The 24,967-nt window shown below is 40.2% G+C and overlaps 1 protein-coding gene across 1 annotated transcript in view; it reads right to left on the bottom strand.

Annotated features, from left to right (window-relative positions):
* Dars2 (aspartyl-tRNA synthetase 2, mitochondrial) overlaps positions 1 to 24,790 on the bottom strand; it is a 28,397-nt gene extending 3,607 nt beyond the window's left edge. Inside the window, exons 1-15 of the mRNA XM_038350142.1 lie at positions 24,159 to 24,790; positions 23,423 to 23,522; positions 20,149 to 20,215; positions 18,488 to 18,589; positions 18,042 to 18,137; positions 15,798 to 15,921; positions 14,057 to 14,103; positions 12,105 to 12,211; positions 9,852 to 9,921; positions 7,103 to 7,282; positions 6,263 to 6,370; positions 5,528 to 5,590; positions 2,561 to 2,713; positions 446 to 664; positions 137 to 247 (exon numbers count right to left, since the gene is read on the bottom strand). Of these exons, the coding sequence (XP_038206070.1) occupies positions 137 to 247; positions 446 to 664; positions 2,561 to 2,713; positions 5,528 to 5,590; positions 6,263 to 6,370; positions 7,103 to 7,282; positions 9,852 to 9,921; positions 12,105 to 12,211; positions 14,057 to 14,103; positions 15,798 to 15,921; positions 18,042 to 18,137; positions 18,488 to 18,589; positions 20,149 to 20,215; positions 23,423 to 23,522; positions 24,159 to 24,282 (1,671 nt within the window). The 5' untranslated portion in view covers positions 24,283 to 24,790. The remainder of the gene's footprint in view (positions 1 to 136; positions 248 to 445; positions 665 to 2,560; positions 2,714 to 5,527; positions 5,591 to 6,262; positions 6,371 to 7,102; positions 7,283 to 9,851; positions 9,922 to 12,104; positions 12,212 to 14,056; positions 14,104 to 15,797; positions 15,922 to 18,041; positions 18,138 to 18,487; positions 18,590 to 20,148; positions 20,216 to 23,422; positions 23,523 to 24,158) is intronic.
* Between the last annotated feature and the right edge of the window lie 177 nt (positions 24,791 to 24,967).

Raw genomic sequence — 24,967 nt, 5'->3', positions numbered from 1 at the left:
TATTATCATTTGCTTGTCTCAGTCCCTACATATAAAAGCCGACATTTTGTATCTAGTAAACTCTCCTTTTTAAACAAATGCTTCATAAAACAAATACGTGATCAAAAGAAAGGCAAGGTTAGAAGGCATTTGTTACCTTTAATAATGTTGCCAGGATGTACCTCTGTAGCTGTGCATCATGAATTCGGATAGAACCACCTCCTATCTCACTGCCATTTAAAACCAAGTCATAGTGTTGGCCACGAACCTACAAGATTCACAGGATTTCCATGTTAGAGAAAATTCCCGACTTTCAATTCTACAGGACCACGACATTGTACTTAAAAACAATTTATTAACAGTAGGCTCAGTTTTCCCTTGGTTCTCCTGAGTGAATCTTGAAGTCCTTTGTGTCTATTTAGATAATTTCCTTTTTATCTGGAAGAATAAAATAAAAGATCAATACCTTTTCAGGCTCAGTATAGAGGAGATGAATGTCACTAGGGTTAGGAGCAGTGAATGGGTGGTGGGCTGACTCCAGCTCTGTGGGACTCTCTTCCTTAGTAACGAAAAGTGGGAAGTCCACCACCCAAAGGAAAGCAAACAGTGCTGGGTCGCGGAGGGCCGCCCCTCTCGTTTCCAGAAGCTCTGCACACTGCAGTCGTAACTTTCCCAACAAAGAGCACTGCAAACAAAGACACAAACAATAAGTTAGCTTTTTGTCAGAGTGGGCATTGGATAGACAACCTTTTTGAAGGTCAATTTTGAAGGTCAGACTCTAGTAAAAGACTGGCCAATTATTAGATGAGACACATTTTCTCAGGAGACAAAGATTATAAGCACACACGACCAGCAGCCTGAGCTGACTGTGTGAGCAGCTCATACTGGTGACCAGGAACACAGGCTCCAGAGCCTCACAGACCAAGGTCTGAGCCTGTTTGTCTACTTACTAATTTCTTTGCATCTCATTATAAGTAAATGGGGATAAAATACCTACTCCAACACTGAAGTGTTGAGGTAGGTAGGGTATTGCTTTATTTTCCAGGTTGGCCTTGAACTACTGAACTCAAAACTGGTTCAACCCTGAGAAGCTGGGACCACAGGTGCATGTATAAGATTTGTAAAGTTAAGTGAGACAAAGTACTTAAGATACAGAACCCAATAGAGTATGGGGGTCAGTTTCATTCATTCTAATCATTATCATTACAATTTTAGTTCCTGAAGGGATATGGTGAGGATTTGGTCAATGTCTGATATGCACTTAATAGTCAGAAACTGTCGGCTATGATTAGAGGTGGCATGAGTTAGAAGTTGATATAAGGCTGAATTCTGAGGGTTGGGAGGCAACTTGGAAAAATGCCTGTCAAGAAAACATGAGCACCAGCTGGATCTCCAGTACCCATGGTAAAAGGCAGCTATCTATGACAGCAGCACTTGTGGGGCAGAGACATGATGTGGGAGGTCCTTCTGTATATGTGTTGCTCTTATTGGTTAATGAATAAAGTTGCTTTTGCCTATGGCAGGGCAGAATATAGCCAGGCTGAAAGAGATATATATAGAGAGAGTAGGTGGAGTCAAGATGACGCCATGTAGCTGCCGAAGGAGACAGAAGTCAGAACCTGATTGGTAGGCCACACCCTCATGATGATACATTGATGGGCAGAAAGGGGATAAATTAAGATGAAAGAGATAGCAAGGAATATGCCTAAGTTATTGGCACTCACAGGCACTCGTGTGTATACACTCACATATACACACATATCACACACACACACAAAATGTGAATTTGGGAAACAGTTAATGATGTAGATTTGATTTCTCCACTTTCTAGGTGTGTTATGATAAGAAAACCATTCACCTCTATATCTCTGTGTGGTCTCAGTTATGTGGCCTAGGTGGCTTTTCTTCCTGCCAAGGTCTTCTGAATGCTGGAATTACAGGTGTGAGCTAGCATGCCCAGTTCTACAAGTTTTAATATTCATGTGGGTTTTTCTGTAATGTTTTGTATATTTCACAAGGACCTTTCTAACCACATCCATTCTTGATCTACTTCATGACAGAAGAGCCAGATCTGACTGTATAATGCCAATCAAGTTGATAAGTGATAAAAACTCCAGTTTTAACGTTTTCATTGTGTGTGTGAGAATGGGAGAGCTGGGGATGGAGACAGGAGGACAGAGACAGAGAGAGAGGAGACTTTCGGAAGTCAGTTCTCTCTTACCTTGTGGGTTCCCAGTGACTGAACTCAGGCCATTAGACTTGGCAGCAAGTGCCTTTACCCACACAACCACCTCACTGCTCCAAGACCCCAGTTTTGGCTTGCTTGTTTTAGTTTTGCTTTATTGAGACAGGATCTCACTATGTAGTATAGGAGGGTCTCCTGCTCTCCATACCACCACCATGCACAGAATGGCTCTAGTTTTTATATAGTGTATTATAAAGTAGTGAAATACATTTACATAACAAGTTATACAGAGCAGCCCTACTTTATGAAACTAACAGTCCACTTTAAATACGTAAACAAACATGGGGAAGAGGCAGCCTTTCGCACACAGCCATGTGCTGAGACAATTTTACTTACTGCTTTCTCATGTTCCCCAGCAGTCAGGAGTACCATGTCTTCCTCTTGGATCTCCATCAATCTGGTTAATTCCAATCTTTCGTCCTCCACTATGAATTTGGCAAATGGTGAACTCCAGTTTCTCTTGGCATTCAGGAATACAGGCAGGACTTCCTTGGTAAAGAAAAAGGTATATATATATATATATATATATATATATATATATATATATATATATTTTTTGTTCTTTTTTTTTTGAGATAGGACTTCTCTGTAGCTTTGGAACCTGTTCTGGAACTAGCTCTTGTAGACCAGGCTGGCCTCAGACTCACAGAGACTTGCCTGCCTCTGCCTCCTGAGTGCTGGGATTAAAGGCATTTGCCACCACTGCTCAGCTATTGTTAATTTTCAAAAGTGAGATGAATTTGTTTTCTCACAGAACAAAGATTTCTTGTTCAAAGCAGAAGACAACTTACATGATACTGTCTTATCCACCATGAACCCCTTCAAAGTGATACAAAATAAACAATTTAAAAGTTAGGCCTGAGGTGTAGACATGGAAGCTCAGCTACTCAAGAGACTCCAACAGGAGGCCTGCCTGAGCTACAGAGTGAGCCAAGGCCAGCCTAGGCAACTTAGTGAGACTCTGCCTTAAAAAAAGGAAAAATAAAAGGACAGCAGAGGAAATAACTGATCTTAATAGCAGAGCACTTGCCTACTTGAGAGAGGCCCTAGAAGTGATTTTTTTTTTCCTTTCACTTTTGGCGGACTGCAAGTGAATGGAATAAGAATGACTGAGTTGGGGGCCGGTGAGATAACTCAAGTGTGTAACCTCAGCATGTATCCCCACTCCCCATCGTGTACACACACATATATACAATAATAAGTCAATAAATTTTTTAAAAATGTAGTAACAGTCCCACCAAGTAGAGAATGCTTTGGTCTCCCATGTGTTGGGATCATAAACATTTCACTTGTATTTGTTTGCAATAGGGTCTTGCTACCTAGTCCAGGCCGGTCTGGAACTCACAGCGGTTGTGCATTAACTTCCTGAATACGGGGTACAGATGTGTGCCACTATGCCCAGTCTAAAAGAATATCTCTATAGAGAAAAAGAGAAAGAAAGGATGGTTCCTTCATTTTTTATAAATAGTTTTTCAGTCTTTTATTTTCTAAAACTTTGCCTTGATCCATTTTGGAAATCCCTTTCCTCCTTGAACTGATGACTGAACCTAGGGCCTTGTATTGCTAAGCAAGCACTCCCCACAAGTACCACCCCAGGCAGTCTCAGTATCTCTCTAAACTTAAAGTTTGAGACAGGGTTTCACTATGTTACCCAGGCGGCCTTAACTCACAAGGTAGCTCAAATATGCCTTGGACTTGTGTGACCTTCCTGCCTCAGCATCCTGTTCTCGTGTTGCCTTCTTATTAAAATATCTTTATCCCGATTTGAGCTTAAGTTACAAGGCAAGTGAAGTAAGCAGTCCACTTAAAAAGAAATTTGAGTGGTGGGTGTTATGGTGCACACTTACAACCCAATACTCAAGATGAAAACTTGATCAAGAGTTTAAGGAAGCCTTGGCTACATAAAATCTTGCCTTAAAAAAGCAAAATAACAAAAACCAAAAGGAACTTTAATACTAATTTCTTTATACCATAACTTATCTAAGCATCCCTGTATGTTCACTCTGTTCTTGTTATAAATGATACTGTGGTGAGCATAAAATCTCATTATATCTTGGATATTTCAACTAAAATATATCACAGAAAACTTCTGACACTAAGAGCATGACTCTTCATTTTATTTTCTGGGTTTTGTTTTGTGAGACAGAATCTGAAGTAAACCAAGCTGCCCTTGAACTCCTACCTACACATAAATGCTAAGACTAAAGAGTATGCTATCATGCCCAGCTGCCAGGACTCTGGTTCCAAAATGACATTCTTACATGTCCAGTGATGTAAGAATTTTCTGCTCCTGCTCTTTATTTTAGTAAGATTATCCCCTAAGCCCAGAACGTAAAAATATGTTGGTCAAAGGTGTACTCATAATTTAAAAATGGACACAGGGAGAAGAACCAGTAAGGCTTTCCACCCTAGTCATGCCACTGTCAACCTTGACCACCAAGGAACTAGTCATGTATTCAATTTCTAAAAAATAACCTATTTATTTGTATTTTATGTACACTGGTGTTTTGCATGCCTGCTGCCTGCATGTCTGTGTGAAGGTGCTGGATCCTCTGAAACAGGAGTTATAGACAGTTGTGAGCTGCCATGTGGGTGCTGGGAATTGAACTGATATCCCCTGGAAGAGCAATCAGTGATCTTAACTGCTGAGCCATCTCTCCAGTCCCATTTATTTAAATTTTAAAACTGGATTAAAATACTTTTGTGTATCTTAAAAGAATATGGCTTAACTTTTAGTATGATAGTAAATTCAATTGTTGGCTGGAGAGATGGCTCAGCAGTTAAGAGCAATGGCTGCTCTTCCAGAGGACCTGGGTTCAATTCCTAACACCCACCTGGCAGTTCACAACTATTTGTAACTCCTGTTCTGGGGGATTCGACACTCTCACACAAACACACATGCAAACAAAACACCAATGTACATAAGATACAAATTATTAAAAAATTCAATTGTCTAAATAGGACTCTTTCAGTAGAAATGGATGCATAGTAAAAACATGATCTGAAATAATGACTCTCAAACCTAGGAGCTCAGCAGTGAAGGGCACCAGTTGCTCTTGCAGAGGATCTGGGTTCAGTTTCCAGAACCCACAAGGTGGCTCACAATCATCTGTAACTTCATTTTAGGGGTTCAGAGGCCTTTGTGGGTCCACAGGTAGCAGGCATGCACTTGGTGCACATATATATATGCAGGCAAAACACCCACACACATAACAAAAATAAATCTAAAAAAGCAAAACCAAACCAGAACTAGAGCGCTGCAATTGTTAGTAGAACAGATTCCCACAAAACGCTTCCCCTTACCTGACTGAAATGGTGAGTTGCAAAGTCTCTAATGAACTCAATGTCTTGCTTTCTCAAGTACTTCTGATGAAAGAAAATCAAAGTAAATTCTTCAATATGACCCTCAGCTTTATGAACAGGTTCACAATGTCAAATAAGAAGATATAAGCACATTTGTTCCATGTCTTACCAATACGAGTGGGAATTAATAAAAATTTTAATCTCTTCTTCAAAATGACATAAGTTTTAAGGCTTGCTGCAACTTTCACGGGATCGCACTGTTTCCCAATCATAGGTCTCATGGAGACTGCTGTGACTGTCACCAGCAGACTGTCATGCAATGTGCAGGACAAAGACAAAGGTGAGTTCTACAGCTATCAGATCAAGAGGATCCAGATTTTTTTTTTTTTTTTTTTTTTTGGTTTTTCGAGACAGGGTTTCTCTGTGGCTTTGGAGCCTGTCCTGGAACTAGCTCTTGTAGACCAGGCTGGTCTCGAACTCACAGAGATCCGCCTGCCTCTGCCTCCCGAGTGCTGGGATTAAAGGCGTGCACCACCACTGCCCGGCCGAGGATCCAGATTTTGATGATTTCTGGTTCCATTAAATATATATGTTTTCTAAATTATCTGAATTTTTTTTTCTTTGTAATAGGGTCTCTATATAGCTCAGGTTATCAAGTGTTTATGTACTAATATTGAATATGTTCTCTTTCAAAATATACATTCTAGAGAAATCATAGAATTGTGCTTTACTTACTGCTCCTTCAGGAACACAGATAGCTTTGACAGTTCCTTGGGGCTTGGCCAGTGCATCTTGAAGAAATCTGATCTGTGTGTTTCTGAACACATCACTGATATCCACAATCTATTAAACAGATAAAAATGGATAAACAAAGCCATTTTCACCTCAAAATATTTTTACAAATAATGTTTTTTTTGCTTCTTTATATTTTCATATGTATTTGTGTGTGTATGTATGTGTATATGTACATACAGTTGCACTGTTGCATATATAGAGGCACATGTATGGGTGTACATGCACATATGTGCATGTACATGTAGAGGCTGGAGGTTGTCAGGAATCATCCTCAATTGTATCTTTTGAGACAGAGTCAATCAAACCCAGAGCTCCTGATCAGCTAATCTTGCTAGTTCGCTTGCTCTGCCTCCACTCTTAGGTGCTGGAATTTTATAGGCAGGCCCCATGACTATCTAGCATTTACATGGGTTCTATGGATCTGAACTCAGGTCCTTACATCTGTGTGTCAAGCATTTAACCACTGAACCAACCATTTCTCTATTCCACAGGTAAGATATATATATCTTACACACACACACACACACACACACACACACACACACACACACACACACACGCATGCACGCGTCTTGCTTTTGGAAAGGGAACTTGAAAGAATAAGTAGCGCAACACTAACATGCTATTATTCTTTTTGTTATAGTTTGTTAACAACAGAGGTAACAACATAAAGGAACATTAAGAATATTATCCAAAAACGTAAGTTATAAATTTATTCAAAATGTTTGAAAAGATGGATGAACTCCTTGGGGGGTGGTCCTGGAAACATGAAGAAAGTACCTTCATCCCAAAGCGAATATCTGGCTTATCAGTTCCGTAGGTGGCTAGTGCCTCAGCGAAAGTCATGGAAGGAAAAGGAATCTCCACAGGATCTTTATCATCAGGCCAGGAATACTGCAGCAAACCCTCAATTAAACGCTGAATGCCAGTTTGGTCTACAAAAGACATCTCTATGTCAATCTGAAACCAAAATAACATGGAAACTAACATGAATAGTCACAATATATATTTCTTGGCTTTAAGTTACCATATAAATAACTGCCCAGAAAAAATACATAGTTAAGGGTATAAATATCATTATACTTCAGTTTTATGACTGCTATTGCATAACATACACCAACTTGTTTAGTTCCCATGGCTAGCTCATGGTTGAGTCTCCGAGAAGCTAAGTAAATTGCTTGCATAATAAAGATCCTGATCTTTATTATTCCAAACTTGTGATTTGTGCATTTAATCACACTAATGTGATCTTAACAAAACCAAATAAGGGTTTTGATAAATCTGTAGCTTAGATAAATATCATCATATAGAATTATCTGCTTTAAAGGTAGCATTGCCCCCCTTTTAATATTTTATATGCATGTGTGTTTTGCCTGTATGTGCACATACATACTTGGTGCTCATGAAGGCCAGAAGAGGGTATCTGATTCCCTGGAACTGGAGTTACAGACAGTTGTGGACCACGTAGGTGCTGGAAATTGAACCCAGGTCCTGGGAGAGCAGCCAGTGCTCCTAACCGCTGAGCCATCTCTCAGCCCCAACTCTGTCCTGTTTTTGGTGGAATATTGATTCTCCTTTTTAACTTTATTTTTGTTGTTGTTGTTTGGTTGGTTTTTGAGACAAGGTTTCTATGTGTAGCCCTGGCTTTGAAGATCATGCTGGCTTCAAACTCAGATATCCATCTGCTTCTGCCTCCGGAGTGCTGGGATTAAAGGTGTGCACCATCACGCCTGGCTTAATTTGTTTTATTATTCTGTTTGTGAATGTATAATGTAGATGTAGGACAGGTGTGCTACAGCACACGTATGGAGGTCAAAGACAACTCTGCAGTCAGTTCTCTCCTTCTATCTTTATTTGGGTCTGGGGCACAAACTCAAGCTGTTAGGCTTGCCTTTTCTTTTTTCTTTTCCTTCCTTCCTTCCTTCCTTCCTTCCTTCCTTCCTTCCTTCCTTCCTTCCTTCCTTCCTTCTTTTTTTTTTTTTTTTTTTTTTTTTTCCGAGACAGGGTTTCTCTACAGCTTTGGAGCCTGTCCTAGAACTAGCTCTTGTAGACCAGGCTGGCCTCGAACTCACAGAGCTCTGCCTTTCTCTGCCTCCCTGAGTGCTGGAATTAAAGGTGTGTGCTACAACCACCCAACTCAGGCTTTACCTGCTGAGCCAACTCACTGGTCCCTGGAGTACTAAGTTTTGATGGATAAGATTTGTTTTAAGGACTTTATCATATCATAAACATTAAAACACTAGGAATATCTGACATGCCTTAGTTGATGACCACACTCCTTATGAAAAGGATGAAAAGGATGAATGAAATAGATTAAAACTACTTCGAGATTTTGTCTCTCACCTGGCAGAATGCCAAGAAATCAATTGAGATGGAGGGATGGTTCATCCAGCAGGTAAGAGCACTTTCTGCTCTTGCAGTTTATCTGATCAGTTTCTAGCAACAACACAGCAGACAACCATCTGTAACTCCAGTTCTAGGGTCTCCCATGAGCACCAGGCATGCACATGGAAGCAAAATATTCACACATGTAAAATAAAATCTTGCTGGGCATGGTGGGGCACCCTTTCATGTCAGTACTCAGGAGACATATGCAGGCAGATCTTTATGAATACGAGGCCAACTTATTCTAATTAGGGAGTTCAAGGTCAGCCAAGGCAACACAGAGAGACCTAGAACTTGTCTTAACTGTGCTATGCCTGGAAAAAAAAGGGTTAAAAAATCTATTAAAAAGATCACAAATGACAATAGATGCTGGGCAGAAACTGGGGAAATAAGGAGCCCTTATTCACTGCTGGTGAGAGTGTAAACTGGTGCAGCCATTATGAAAATTAGTATGTAAATTTTCAAAAATCTAAAACCAACTACTGTACAATCTGGTTTCCCTGCTCTTGGTTATATACTCAAAAGCTCTAAGACAGCACAGAGATACTTGCACATCTGTGTTTATTGCTGTACCATTTGTAATAGCTAAGAACCCAAAACAGCCACGATACCCATTAATGGATGAATGGATGAGGAAAAAGTGTTTTATGTACATACACAATGAAGTTTTACTGAGACATAAAGAGAAATAAACTCATGACATTTGCAGGAAAATGAAATTGGAAATTATGTTCGATGAAGTATCCCAGGTGCAGAGAAACAAGTACCCCATGCTTTCTCTCATATGGTAGATCCTAGATTTTAACTGTTACAATATGTGCATATATGTGTGCAGATATAGGTCATGGAACTCTAAGAGTGGAAAGAAGGGATCTTAAGGGAGAGCAATAAAAAGCAGGTAAGATGCAGGTGATGTAAGGAAGGAGGAGGATGGCAGGGGAGGCAGAACAGTGGGGACAGAGCGGACTAGAGAAGAATGAACGCAAGAGGATCAAGAAAAATGAAGTGTGTATGAAAATAAAACATGAGACCCATTACCTTTTATGTTCATTTTTAAAAACTCATAAAATTATTGTCCTAGTATTGAAAATCCTTAGTTGTAGCAAACATGAATTTGTAAGAGCAAGTGTATATAACTGAGTACCTGAGTAAACTCCGGCTGTCTATCTGGTCTCGAACCTTCATCTCGATAACACCGGGCAACCTGAAAATATCTGTAATTGAAAACTAGAGTTAAGGGCTAGAGAGATGGCTCAGAGGTTAGGAGCACTGGCTGCTCTTCCAGATGTCCTGAATTCAGTTCCCAGTAACCACAGGGTTGGTGGCTCACAATCATCTGTAATAAGGTCTGAGGCCCTCTTCTGGTGTGCAGGCACACACAGGCAGAACACTGTATACATAATAAATAATCTAAAAAAAACAAAACAAAACAACAAAAAAGAAAACTAGAGCTAACCTAGCCTTGATTTAAAATGACCCAAATAATTTCCCCCAAGGTTTTGGCAATTCAGGCTATGAAACAGAAATACTGCTCCTTAAAAGAAACTTTAGTTTTTCATTTTATTTGTGGTGCTACAGCTCAAACTCAGGCCCCTGTACATGCTAGGCAAGCACTCTACTATGAAGTTGTATTCCAGTCTCAGGAGCTTTATTTTATGATGCTCAAATCTAATCAGATACATAGCTGACCTGTGAGAGGCTAGTACTTTATAGATGGATTTCAAAGTATAACACCTTTGGATGCTCATATATTAGATGTGCATTCAAACCGGCCCATGTTTCTTTACATATGTACTTCTACAAGCTGAAATACTGCTTTATCAATGCATGGAGTCTTCCTGTGCTGTGCCATTCCAACTCTCACCTTCACCTTCAGAGATGAAGTTCTCTCTGTCTCAGCGGATCTAACACACAAGGCTTTCTTAATTTCTCTTTAAAATTTTTTAAAAATTGAAATTAAATTATGTGTATTGTGTGCATGTCTATGTAGGGGCAATACATGCCTCCAGAAGTTCATAGTGGCCAGAGGTGTTGGATCACCCTGGAACTGGAGTTACAAACAGTTGTGAGTGTCTGACCTGGGTACTTGAAATTGAATTCAGGTCCTCTGCAAGAGCAGTACATCTTCTTAAGCCCCAAGACATTACTCCAGTCTGATTACAATGCTTACTGTATTTCCCTAAACAATATAGCTTCTTTTTCTTTCTTGAGACAGGGTCTCTCTTTATATATAGCTCTTGCTGTCCTGGGACTCACTCTGTAGACCAGGCTGGCCTTGAACTCACAAAGATCTGCTTGCCCCTGCCTCCTGAGTGCTAGGATTAAAAGTGTGTGTCACCACCACCCAACCAATATAATTTCTAACAATTAATATTTTGTAAATTTCAATATACTTTCAGTTTATATTTTGTTTTTTTCACAGTTGTTTTTATTTATTATCCCATTTTATTTACTAGTCTTATTCATTGGACAGCAGAACTTTATTATTTACTTATTTATGCATGCGCAAGGGCCTGAGTTTGAGCTGTAGCACCACAAATAAAATGAAAAACTAAAAGAAAGTTTCTTTTAAGGAGTAGTATTTATCTGTTTCATAGCCTGAATTGCCAAAACCTTGGGGGAAATTGTTTGGGTCATTTTAAATCAAGGCTAGTTTAGTGCCAGCTTTCTTTTTTTTTTCTGCTTTCTTTTTTGTTGTTTGGATTTTTAGATTATTTATTATGTATACAGTATTCTGCCTGCATGTATGCCTGCACACCGGAAGAGGGCACTAAATCTCACTATAGATGGTTGTGAGTCCACCATGTGGTTGGTGTTTTTGGATACAGGGTTTCTCTGTCTAGCCCTTGATGTCCTAGAACTTGCTATGTAGACTTAGATTGGCTTTGAACTCAGAGATCCGTCTGCCTCTGCCTCCTAAGTGCTGAGATTAAAGGTGTGCACCACCAGCAGTCCAGCTCAGAACTTTACTTTTAATCCCCTGTCAGAGCTACCTAATGCCAGCTTTCTATCTAATGCCAGCTGATAAACTTTAAGAGATTACTACTACAATTTTTAGGGAACAAGCAATCTCAAAATTCATGTGCAAATTTTAACCTCCTCAAATCAGAAAAGTTAAAAATTTTCTTATTACTGCTGAATGACAGGTGGGGTATACAGGTGTGAGGGCACGAATGCAGGCCAGGACAGCTTCGTGGAGCCAGTTCTCTCCTTCTGCCTGTGTGTGGGTTAAAAGGGTTGAGCGTACATCGCCAGTCTTACGGCAGGAGCTTTTAGCCTCTGAGCCATCTCACCATTCCCAGAGCAGAAAAGTTTTGTTCCTTCTCTCCCCCTTGGTCTTTCTTCTTCCCTTTTTGGATGAATAATAGCATTACCAAAAAACAAAAAGCTGATTTACCTGTCTAGACCACCAACCATCAGAAGTTGCTTAAATTGCTGAGGACTTTGAGGGAGAGAATAAAACTTTCCAGGTTCCCTGGATGGTACTAAAAACTCTTTGGCACCCTTTTAAAGAGAGAGAGAGGTAGAAGAGAGAGAGAAGAGAAACATTACTGAAAAATAAACTAATGAAAAACCTAAGCCAGGTACGGCAAATGCCTGCAATTCTAACACTCAGGAGACTGAGGAAGAGGAATAGTAAGTTTAGGGCATCCTGACCCACATGCAAGACTCTGTCTTAATAAAACAAAACAAAGCAAAAAAATTCCTGAAACAAATTAACAACAAAACAAACTCGAAAGTATGTGACTAGTGCATAGTGCAAGTAAATACTTAAACACACCAAGGAAATTAAAGAGTAAAGTTCCCGATGACAGACAATTTCTGGTTCATCTTATAGCCCCTAAAACAATTTGAATACAATTACATAAATTAATTAATTATTTTTTAGAGACAGAGTCTCACTACGTAGCTTGGTTGGACTGGAACTCACAGAGATCCACTTGCTCCTGACTCTTAAGTACTGGAATTAAGACACGTACCATGACCAGCTACAGTAAACTTTATCTTTTTTAACTTATTGTATTTTTTACATGTCTGTGTGTGAGTGAGCATGCAAATGTGCATGTGGGTACACACAGGCTAGAAGAGGGCATCCAAACCTCGGAAACTGGAGATACAAGTTCCCGAGAACCACTTGACTTGGGTGCTGGAAACTGCACAGGGACCTCTGGAAGAGCAGCAAGTGCTCTTAACTGCTGAGCCATCTCTTCAGCCACTAAAATAAGCTTTAAATACTGCTTGTATATAGTAGTTATTAGCTGTGTATGTAAACAAATTCTCAATTTTACTATTAGCAGAACAAATTTTATGCAACATTGTACTTCCTAAGTAATTCTTTTCCTTAATTAATAAAAAATTTATGTGCATTGGTGTTTTGCCTACATGTATGTTTGTATGAGGGTGTTGGGTACCCTGGAACTGGAGTTACAGACAGTTGCCATATGAGTGTTGGAAATTGAAGCTGGGTCTTCTGGACGAACAGACAGTGTTCTTAACCACTGAGCCATCTTTTCAGCCCTAGCAAATAATTCTTAAATGTTTTTCTAAATGAAAAAGTAGGTATTTCTTTGTTTTTGATCTTAGGACCTTGAACTTGTTACATGGACACTGTACCACTGAACTATATACCTAGGACATAAACTGTTGTTGTTTAAGATTCATATATTTTGTTTATGGATATGAGTGCTCAATCTGCATGTATGCCTGCATGCCAGAAGACGGCATCTGATCCCACTATAGATGTCTGTGAGTCACCATGTGGGTGCTAGGAATTGAACTCAGGACCTTTGGAAGAGCAGCTGGTGCTCTTAATTGCTGAGCCATCTCTCCAGTCCCTAAACTGTTTTTTGTTTTTTTTAAAGTCTATAGTGAATAGTTATTAAATATCAGTGTTTTTGTCTTTTTTAAATCTCAGTTCTTTTTTGACAGGATCTATGTAGACACAGTCTCAAAGTTGTGATCCTCCTGCTTTAGCTCCCCAAATGCTGGTCTCTCAGGCATTCATTACCTCGCCAGGTTCTTTTTTTCTTATTAATATGGCATTTGTTTTCCTTGTGTCAAATCCCAAGCCAACCATTTTCTGTGGAGACAGATCCTTCTGCCTAAGGGTGATCTATCTTATTCTCTCCATTCTGTCTCTGCTCCCCATCTTTCCCATGTAGCTATTCTTCCCGATATATTCTTTTCCTGTACTTTTTTAGGAAGTGGGCAGAAAATAGCCTAGTTTATGTGAAGATTATGAGGTAGCAATAAAAGTAAATAAAAATGAGCCAAGTGATAATAAAGGCAATGCAATCACTTTTATAATGAAGAGGCTATTAATAGTAAGATGATAAGTAATATACACACCCCTGGAGTCCTCTTAAACAGTGTTGGGGTTTCTACATCCACAAACCCTAAAAAAAGAGAAAAAGCAGTTAGTACAGAGGAATTTGTCAAGTATGATTGCTGTAATCTGCTGGCCTGGTCTGTCACCTGGGTGCCCTGTCCCTTTAAGAGACAAGCTCCGCCCACTCCCAACCTCCCTTCTGCCAAGGCAAGGGGATCTCCCATCTCTCCCTCTCCCCCCACCCCTGCTCTTCTTCTGGAGAGGCAACTTCTGCCTCTCTTCCTTCACCCCCCTTCACTTCTTCCCTTCCCCCTCCATACTAAATAAACCCATCTGTCTCCCCCCCCACCAGACAAAGGGACCTGCTATAGCCTCAGGCAGCCTGCTGCTGCCGCTTGTGAGATGGGCCTCAGGTCCCACCTCTTTATAAATGATAACAATGATGTCAATAGTAAAGTACAAATTAGAGGCTAAAACTTGTAATTCTACTCATAAAGCTGATGCTTATGTCAGGAAATGATCCTAAATGTCTGATGGATTCATGTCTACTGAAATGCTCTGGTGTTCAGAATGTTCTGCTAGTGCAGCAATGATGAAACAATAGAAAGTACGCAGGAGCAGGAGTGTGCTACTTAACTCATGGGAAATTCCAGACTTCCCAACAAATGGTGTATAAGCATGGGCTTTGGTCTACACCTGAAAGCCCAGAATTCAACAGGCTGAGGAGCTGTGGGTTCAAAGTCAGCCTGAACATATCTCAAACAAACAAACCAATAAATTAATAAAAGTTGGGTGAAGTTGCTCATACTGTAATTCTAGAACCTGTGAAGCTAAAGCAGGGGAATTGTTTCAAATTTTAGGCCAGCCTGGGTTACATAGTAAGGTCCTGTACCCTGGACTGCAACCATGAGACCTTGTTTCAAACAAAAAGGAATTACAAAAACTTAAACTGTTAGAGGTGGGGGTGTTGTGGAGGCCCAAAAATATGAGCCCATTTCCACCTTGTCTGACGGTCAGAGAGTTAGAGGTTGCTAAATGACTCACAAGTGTAGTTGCACATCCCAATGCACGATTGATTGCTTGTTTCTCTTAACATTAAAATAGCTCATTCAAGTAGGTCCATGCCATCCTGACAGGTGGTTAGAATATGCAAATGTACTTCTGCTCCTTCTTTTATAACTATGAGTTCACCGGGGGAGGGGCTGCCTTCAGGATACATGACCTAGAGCAGCTTTGCTACCTAGACATCAGAATGCTAATGATTTGATGTCTCAGAGTGATGAAGCCATGGGCTGTTTGAGTTGTCGTGTATCATGTTAATAAAGCCTTTTGTTACCTTCCCATCCCCACCAGTTTGTATTGGGTATAAGAGCTATGGAAAAATAAATTAGGTGATTTTCAGTAACCACTGGAATGCCCTCCTGGTATTATTATATGGTTTCTGTTCTGTTATTCTTCATGTGTCTCCATATTTATTACTTACATTTCTAAATTCCCACACCCCTACACTGGCAAGAGGTGTTTTTGTCGAGGCCAGTCCTCAACAGGGTGTAGGAGAGAAACTTACTACATAGAAACAAACAAAGACTGTCCTCTAGTGACTGGAAATACTAGCTACTGTAATAAACATTATTACCTTTAAAGGACATGTTTGTGACCAAGTAAGCAACCAGTCTACACATTGATCTAGACAGACTTTTGGGAACAGGTGACCCAACAATGAAGAGTGTATATAATGTAGCAGAATGGACTCAGGCTTACCGTGTAGATTGCAGAGATATTCCCGCATTCTCATGACTATCTGGGACCTCAGTCGCAGGTTATACTGCATTTGGAAGCTTCGCAGGTCTAAGTACCGATACTGCAAACGAAGAGCCTCCGTCTTCTACGCAAATGAAAGATTTTTTTATGCTTAAACATTTTGGAACATTAAAAAAGGTAGCTGTCTTTAATTTTTTTAACTTATTTTATTGGTGGAGGGGTATGTGTAGGTGCGTGTGTCTGTGCTGAGTCTGTGCACATGGGTGCAGGTAGCCTTGGAGTTAGAGGCATTCCCGGAAGCTGGAGTTACAGGTAATTGGGAGCCACCTGCTGCACTTGCTGGGAATCAAACCCATGTTCTTTGTAAGAGCAGCACATGTTCTCAACCACTGAGCCATCTTTCCACTTCAGGTTTGTTTATTTTCAGGGCTGTAAACCCTTATATTTATTTTTTTTACTGAAAACAAAAAACAAAAAAAAAAGTCCTTTAATGTAGGTAGATTGATTCTTTCATACCAGAAATAGTAAGAAATGCCTATAACTTCTTTTTCTGAACGTTTACTTTAGGAAATTTATTTTATTTCTTTGCCAAAATAGGACCAACTTTGTAATTATTTTTTTTCAAGCAATAAACTTGAATATAAGACTTAGTGGTCATATAATTAAAAATCTCTTAATAGGGCTGGGGAAATCAGTCTAGTGGTGTTTAGTTGGTGTTCGGTTTAATGAAAGCAACGTCAGGGAGAAAGTTTACTTTGGCTCTCAGTTCGGGTTCAGCCCATCACTGCAGGGAAGTCAAGGTAGCAGGGACTAAAGCAGCTGGTCACATCACATCCTCAGCCAAGAACAGAGTGCAAGATATCAGTGCACACATGCCAGTGCTCAGCTGACTCCTTTTCACTCAGTCCAGGGACCAGGCCATGAAATGATGCCACCTACTTACAGGGCTCATTTCCCACATCTATTAATCCAATTAAGAAAAGTCCCTGAAGGCACGCTCACAGGCAACCTAATCGAGACAATCCCTGATTGAGACTCCTTTCTCATGTGATTCTAGGTTGTGCCATGCTGACTTAAAATCAACTATCACTGCGGGTAAAGGATGTGTCCTGTGAGCACAAATGCCTAAATTCAATCCTTAGGACCTAAGGAGTTGGGTGCACACTTGTGATTCTAACACAAGGCAGCAAAGATGGGCAGATTCCTGGGGTTTTCTGACCATCAGTCTAATCTACTTGGTGAGTTCCAAGGCAGTGAGAGACCCTGTCTAAAGGTAGACAGTGCCTGAAGAATCACACTCAAGGTTTTCCTTTAGCTTCCACATCCACACGTATGTGCACATGCATACACACAAACACCTTAGTAGACTGGCTTAAAAAGTAGGTACATAAACTGGGCTTAGTGGTGCATGCCTTTAATCCCAGCACTCGGGAGGCAGAGGCTCTCTGTGATTTTGAGGCAAGCCAGGTCTACAGAATGAGTTCCAGGACAGCCGAAGCTACCATAGTAAGATCCTGTCTCCAAAACAACAAACAAAAAAAGGTATATAAAAGTATAATTGTGACAAAGTTCAAAATTATCTAGATAGACTTTTTTTTTCCTTTTTAAAATTTGGGTATAATCAGTGCTGACTACCTTTATCATGCTTTAAAACTTTTGGCTAAGATCATCCTAAATCCAGAGCTAGAGAGATGGTTCAGTGGTTAAGTGCATTGGCTGCTCTTCCAGAGGACCTGGGTTCAATTTCCAGCACTCACATGGGAGCTTACAAATGTCTGTAACTCCATTCCAGAGAATCTGATATCTTCACCCAATACACATAAAATAAAGTTGAAAATAAAAAAAAAATCATCCTACATCCATAATTCTATGGTTGGTAAGTCAAGAATTGCTCTAAGCATCTATTTTATTACTGTTAGCAGTTTCAACCTTAATAGGAAAAAGATTCCCCTATGCAACTTAGCCATTTCCAGACCAGATATAATATTTCTTTCAACACTTTAAACAATAGCAATGGAAGAACTTGAACAATAGAATACATCAAGTTTTGAAGACAAAATACACTTCAACCTGTCTGGACTCCAAGAACGTAAGTTGTCAGTATTATAGAATTCATTAGGATAACTGATAATAAAATACTCATCTTATAGAAGGTAAACTTCTTTAAAAAAGAAGTATTTAAAAACATGATACTTTTTGATCATTACTTTCTAGATACTGTATTTATGAAGGTGAGACCCTCACCTTCACAAAGTCTTTAATCTCAAAGGGTAGCTTCTTGCAGGCATTCAGGAGCTCAGCTGTTTTAACTCTGATTTCAATCTCACCTGTTGGCATTTTCTAAGAAAAGAAAAAAAAACTATTTTAGAAAATCATTTTTCAGGACATGTATGCAATACACATTTGTAAAACACATACATTTATATACATATATAAGATGTGTCAAGCTACACTGTAGGTTATAAATAATAAATATATAATTTTTACATTCTTATTTATATCTGTGGCTCCTAAGACCAACAAATATCTGTCAAGGTCGACATGTCTCTTTGTGCACACTTATGTGGATGGTTCACATCTGTGAGTTCATCTGTGGAACTCAAGAGCTTTAATTCTAAGTGTCCACAAGGAACTCAATCTTATGTGGTTAATGTATATGCACACAGACAAACTTTCTATAAACTACTAACTGGATTCTCTTGTCCCGGAGGCCGGGAGATAACTGTCCCAGTTACTTTCACCACAGATTCCACAGGGGCTTCACATAAAATCTTCTTCACAGACGCTGCCGACTGCAAAATGAAGGGGACAGGGGTCAGTGATAAGAACAAATGAACTTACAGAACTCTTCAGTAAGCCTATAGTTTAGAAAAATGGAATTCACAGTTTACTTACTTGGAGTTGTCTCACTGATGTTATTACAAGCTTTGGTAAATCCCATTGCTACTCTGGCTCCATAGAGCACTGCCAGTAAGACCACCAAGAGTTCTCCCTCCCTCTTTCCCTTGGACAGGGTCTCAGCCTTCCTGCCTCATCTTCCCAAATGCTGGGATTGTAGGTATGCACTACCATGTCCCCTGGCTACTTTTTTTTTCTTTCTTTCTTTTTGAGACAGGGTTCACTATAGAGCTCTGGCTGTCTTGGAACTCACTATGCAGATGAGTCAGTCTGGCCTCAAACTTACAGAGATCTACCTGCTTCTACCTCCCAAGTGCTCGGATTAAAGACATGTGCCACTATGCCTAGTTTGCCAGCTATCTTTTATTTTGAGACACAGTCTAAGTTGTCTAGGCTGGCTTTATTTAGTGTGTGTTTGAATGACTGCACACATATGTGCACATGCTTGTATGTAGAGGTCAGAGGACAACTTGGAGGAATTGGTTCTTCTACCACATGGGACCAGGGATCAGCCTCAGGCTGTCAGCTTGGTTGCAAGAATTTTTACCCACTGAGCCACCTCCTAAATCACACCTTTGCCTTTGGTATACTTCCATGTATGTGTGTGTATGTGTGTACACATTATCTATATGCATTTCAGATAGGGACTCATGTAGTCCAGGATGGTCCTGAGGGACTATAATGATGAAGCTGGCCTTGAATTCTTGAGCTCATGCATCTGCTTCCCAATGATGAGATTTTAAATGTATGCTATCATGCCTGACTTATATTTTCTTTGAAAATGATTTTTAGGTTATGTTTTCTATAAATTTCATCTGCATACTCTGGGTCCTTTATTGGTTTTTTGGTAGCTAGTTTATGACATTCATTTTGTGTGTGTGTGTGTGTGTGTGCGTGCACAGGTGCTCACGGCAGACGTGGAAGGCAGAAGACAACTTGTGGGAGTTGGTTTTCTCCTTCTACCATGTGGGTTTTGCACTCACACAGTCGCATGGCGGCAGGCACCTTTATACCCTCTGAGCCATCTTGCCACTTGGGGCCCCCGCCTCCCCTTTTTGTATAGTTTTTTTCATATTAGAGAAACTGGCCCTTTGTCTCTGGTATTAGCTGTCTGCCAGATGTGAGTATAATATACATAAGCCTGGTGTCCTAGGAAGCCAGTGAGAACGCTGGATTCCCTGGAAGTGGAGTTAGAGATGGCTGTGAGCTGCCATATGAATGCTGGGACGTGAACCCAAGTCCTTGACAAAGGCAGCAGGTGCTCTTTGCAGATTAGCCAGATCCTTATTCCCTCAGTTTGTCATTTCATAATGTTGTACATAATAGTAGTTTCCAGTTTTTATTAACAATTAACTTCTGAAATTAACACTTCAAATATGCTGATCAAACTACTTAGCTTACACTACATCCTATCAAAGAAGCTCTTAGATAATGGTAGGAAATCTTTTATTACCTCATCCTGGGGAATGATAATTTGAACAAGACCGTGGCAATCTCTTAGGACTAAGAAGGTGTTTTGCCTGAATAATGGAAAGAGAAAGAATATTTTAGGATAAAGTCTCTCAGCTCAAAATTTAAAGACAAAACCAGCAATAAAATTCCATGTAATTTCCCCATTTTTATAATTATGTGCTTTCATAAGCTATATTCATGCAACTATCTTATGACTTTTTTTCTTTTTGAGGAAGATCTTGTTGCTCAGGCTATCCATGAACTTGAGACATCTTCCTGCCTTAGCTAAGATTATAGGCATAGACTACCATACCTGGCCAAAGTGTCTTTTTTTCAACTTGAATTTTTATTAATTATTCATATAGTTACTAATTTGCTATATGTATATGGTTTATTCATGACAAAGGAAATTTAAATTAATTTTTTTTGAGACAAGGTCTCACCGCTTAGCTGTGGCTGGCCTGGAATTCATGCCACAACTCAAGAGATCTGTTTGTCACAGCCTCTCCAGTGTTGAATTAAAAGCATGCACCACCACTGCAGGCTAGAGTCCAAGTTTTCGAGTATGGATGCTGTCAGCATCTCTTCTGAAGTGTCAGGGGATTGTGCAATCACTTGTTTGCAACGAAATTCCTCAGAGACTCTGTGCACCAGGTTCTTAAGGCATCATGAGGAGTATGCGAAAAAGCAGAGGTTGCTATTGAACTGGAAGTTGGGAGTCATGGCAAAGAAAAGCATGAAAACTATTCTTAAAGATCCATCTTAATCTCAATTGTGTGTCTGTGTGTGGGTATGTGCATGTGAATGCAGGCACCTCGAAGGCTAATGGCATCAAATTCCCCTGAAGCTGGAGTCCAGGCAGTTGTGAGCATGATGGAAGTGCGAGGAGACCAACTATGGGTCCTCTGCAAGCGCAGAATCAACCTTAACTTCTGAGCCACCTCTCTGGCCCCGAAAATGATTCTTCATCTTGTCTGTCATATTGAAAATGGACTTCTCATATAAGGAAATTGAGGACTATGGATTCTGTCAACTACAGCTGTGAAGACGGTCATGAGATTTGATGGGTTCTGGAGAAGAGTTTTTTTATTTCTCCCTGATGCCTTTCTTCTTAATTGTAGAAGACAATGAACCATCTTTCTCATTTGCACTAGTATCTTACAGGAACTCAATGTGCTAAAATCAAATAAATCTTGGGAGTATGGTTGTAACACAGGGTCTGGAACCAGCTTTAACTATACCCTGTGCAAACAATGATGTACTCATATGATGCTTAAGGGCTGCCTGACTTCTTCATCAGGCACTGTACTGTGGTCCCTGTTCTTGAAAGCAGTTGACTCTAAGTCTTTTCTCTGAGAGACCTAATGGTTCAAGAAGGAATCTGGGCACAGCAGTTTTACTCAGATTGGGAGTATGGTTTTATTTTTCATAATAACTAACAGTTAGCCGGGCGGTGGTGGCGCACGCCTTTAATCCCAGCACTCGGGAGGCAGAGGCAGGCGGATCTCTGTGAGTTCAAGACCAGCCTGGTCTACAAGAGCTAGCTCCAGGACAGGCTCTAAAGCTGCAGAGAAACCCTGTCTCGAAAAACCAAAAAAAAAAAAAAAAAAAAAAAAAAAAAAAAAAAAAAAAAAAAAAAAAAAAAAAAAAACAAAAAAAAAAAAAAACAAAAAAAACAAAAAACAAAAAAACCGAACAGTTAAATTGATGGTCACCGGATATGGTGACACATATCTTTAATCCCAGCACTCGGGAGGCAGAGGTAGGTGTATTTCTGTGGATTCAAGGCCAGCCAACTATACAGTAAGATCCTGTCTCAAAACAAAACCACAACAAGAAAAACCAAGATTGCTGGTTGCCTGGCATAGAAAAAGGGGAAGGCAGCTTTTAGCAGTTGCCCCCTTTAGTAAGAGCTGCTGGATCAAGGTGTGAAAGCATCAAGAACACCGAACACCATTCTAGAGCTCACACTGTTGTTCAGGAGTACATGGAGCACCTGTGCAGAGGCTGAAATACAAGGAGTTTATGTTGCCAGCTACGTTAACCAGCATATCGCTTACTTTAGTTTTGTTTGCCTATTCTTTCCTATAATGTCTGTAATCATGAAAATGGAATAAATTCTGAGTAAGTTTTTATTATTTAAGAAACTTAAACTTTTCCTTTTTTTTTAGTTTATTAATAAAGGGAAACGGGATGGAGATGGCTCAAAGGTTAAGAGTGTTTCTTGCTCCTCCAGAGGACCCAGGCTTGATTCCCAGCACCCAGATGGCAGCTCATAACTGTCTGTAACTCTAGTTTCATGGAATTAAGCAATTTTGACTGGCCTCTGTGGGCACCAGGCATTCACATGGTACCCAGACAAACATAAATGCATACTTACACCCATGCACATAAAAATAAATAAAATCTCAAGTGGGGGGGGGCAGTGGAACAGCCATCCTCCAGTAATACATTAAAAAACAAACAGAAAGGGAAAGAGACAGCCAATGTATGTTCTCTAGGTCTCTTGGATAGCAGAGGTATTCCTTTGTCCACACACATGTGACTCTGCAAGGGGGACATTGCAGACATCAAGGGAATGAATTTAAAAAGAAATGCTCTAAGAATGTTACTATGGAAAAACTATAAGGGTCTACACTGTCACTCAGCATAGTGTTGACACAGTTACGAATAAGGAAGTTAAGAACAAGATTAATTGCTAAGACAATTAATGCCTGTACTGAGCAAACTGAGTACTCTAAGATCCAAGGTAAACTTTTTAAAATGGCAAATATCTACCCACATTTTGGACTTTTTCAATATGAATGAATGTGCTAATATGCTTTGGAACATACAGATGAACAACAAAAACAATAAATGGGTTTTGAACCTAAGGAATCATTCACTGCTTTTTCTATACTTAACTTTTGACTAAAGTAGATTCTTACTCCCACGCTATTGCCGCTTCTCAGCTGGCTTACAGATTTTTAGTCCGCTCCCAGTTGCAGATTATAAGAATTTTCCCACGTTAGTGAAAGATTATGTTAATCCACTGGCGGCTCAGGTTTTGTCACTACACCCTTTAACAGACGACACTGGTACTTAGTGCGAGTGAATTTTCAAATTCTAAGTGAACTTAGAATTTTCAAAACAGAACAGACAGAAAATGCAATGAATTCTGAGAACGAGGAAAGTGGCAAAATATAATTCTCTAACTGGATAAAAATTAGTAAAGGTTGGAACAGTTTGGGAATAAATCCAATTCATGTATTCCTAAACCATTTGCCTCAGTTTACCTTCGGTACTGAATCCATCCACACAGAGTGACTTCTTGGCCTAAGTGGGAAGAACGCAATTCTCCACATGTGTTGGTCCGAGCAACAAAGCTACTAAATTCTTTAAAAAAAGAAAAAAAAGTATAAGGCAACACTAAAAATATTTGTAGTCTGTTTAAAATATTTCCCATTCATGGTACATTAGTTGTTTCAGGTCAATGGGTGAAGTTGGTAAAAAAAATTAAAATTACATTTGTGTGTGTGTACCATACAGGTGGGAGCCCATGTGTCATGGTGCACCTGTGGAGGTCAGAGGACAAGTTGTTGGATTCTGTTTTTGCATCCACAATGTGGGCCCTGGAAATGAACTTGGGTCCTCGGGCTTGGTAAGTGCTTCAACCCACTGAACCACCTTGATAGACTGATGAGATTTATAAATAGGCTACATCATACAATTCCTCTATCGTGTTTACCTGCAAATGTGCTAAAGCCAAAGTGGATTTTGCAATGTTTAGAAATCTAAACTTTCTACATGACCTAGCACTTGCATGGACCTAAAATTGTAATTGTCCAATTTTAAATACTACGTTTCCTTACCAAGTGAAATATGACCTTAAAAATTATCTAAGTTTGAAAGTGCAGTTACGATTCATATTTTTTTTTTGTAGTATTGATTTGAATGATCTGCTATAAATATGCAGTTAAGACTGGGAAAACAAGCTATCGAAAACAGGCGGAAGGTTGTTACTGCTTTCACCTGGAATTCTTTGCGCACCCAACGCCAGACTTCTGGAGAGAGAACCCCAGATTGGCTGCGTGGACTTTCCGATGGGTCTGGATAAACCCCGGCATAGACGACTTAACCAAGAACCAAGATACATGTTGAAGTCGCAGGACCGCGAGAGACAATCAGGAATCCTATGCTGCGGGTGTGATGCTCAAAACTCCGTTTCTGGAATACCCGGACCCTTAAAATTCTAGTTTCCAATCAAATGCATCCAGACCCTCCTCCGCAGAACGTTCCAGTATTTACAAAGTAGATTAATCCGCAAGGTCTCTAGGGCCCTTGGGTGAACGGATAGGGTAAAACCTTTGCTTCCTTCGGTGCATCAGTTTCCACTTAATTAAACAAGGCTGCGGCAGGAAGACACCAAAAGATTCCAAACCGCAGCGCTAGCCGGACCCAGCCCAGTCCAGGCGCGGGGAGGCCGGTCACCAGGAGCGCGTCCTTCCTTTATTTCCACGTTTTCGCGAAGGTGACCAGGGCATAAGAAGAAGGCAGTTCAACCTCGTGAAACACGAACTTCTGAAGGCAAGCGGAACGGAAGAGGTTCGGAGGTTCGAACCCAAACACTAACCGCGTTCCGAAGCCAGTCCCTCTAACGCCCCGCGAGCGCCAAAGTCACGTAAAGTATTCGGCCAATCAGAACGAAGGCGCCTCCGCCACGTTTATTGTGGGCGGAAATTTGAGAGCAAGCTTCGCAGCGGTTGTAAGACGGAAGAGGAACGCGGCGCAATCGGGAATTTGACGGGACAAGCCCTGCCCTCAGTTAAAATGGCGACTTC

The sequence above is a fragment of the Arvicola amphibius genome, chromosome 12 (assembly GCF_903992535.2).
Source record: "Arvicola amphibius chromosome 12, mArvAmp1.2, whole genome shotgun sequence".
Lineage (NCBI taxonomy): Eukaryota > Metazoa > Chordata > Mammalia > Rodentia > Cricetidae > Arvicola > Arvicola amphibius.
Note: the sequence above shows the minus strand (reverse complement) of the source record. Positions and strands in the feature narration are given on the sequence as shown.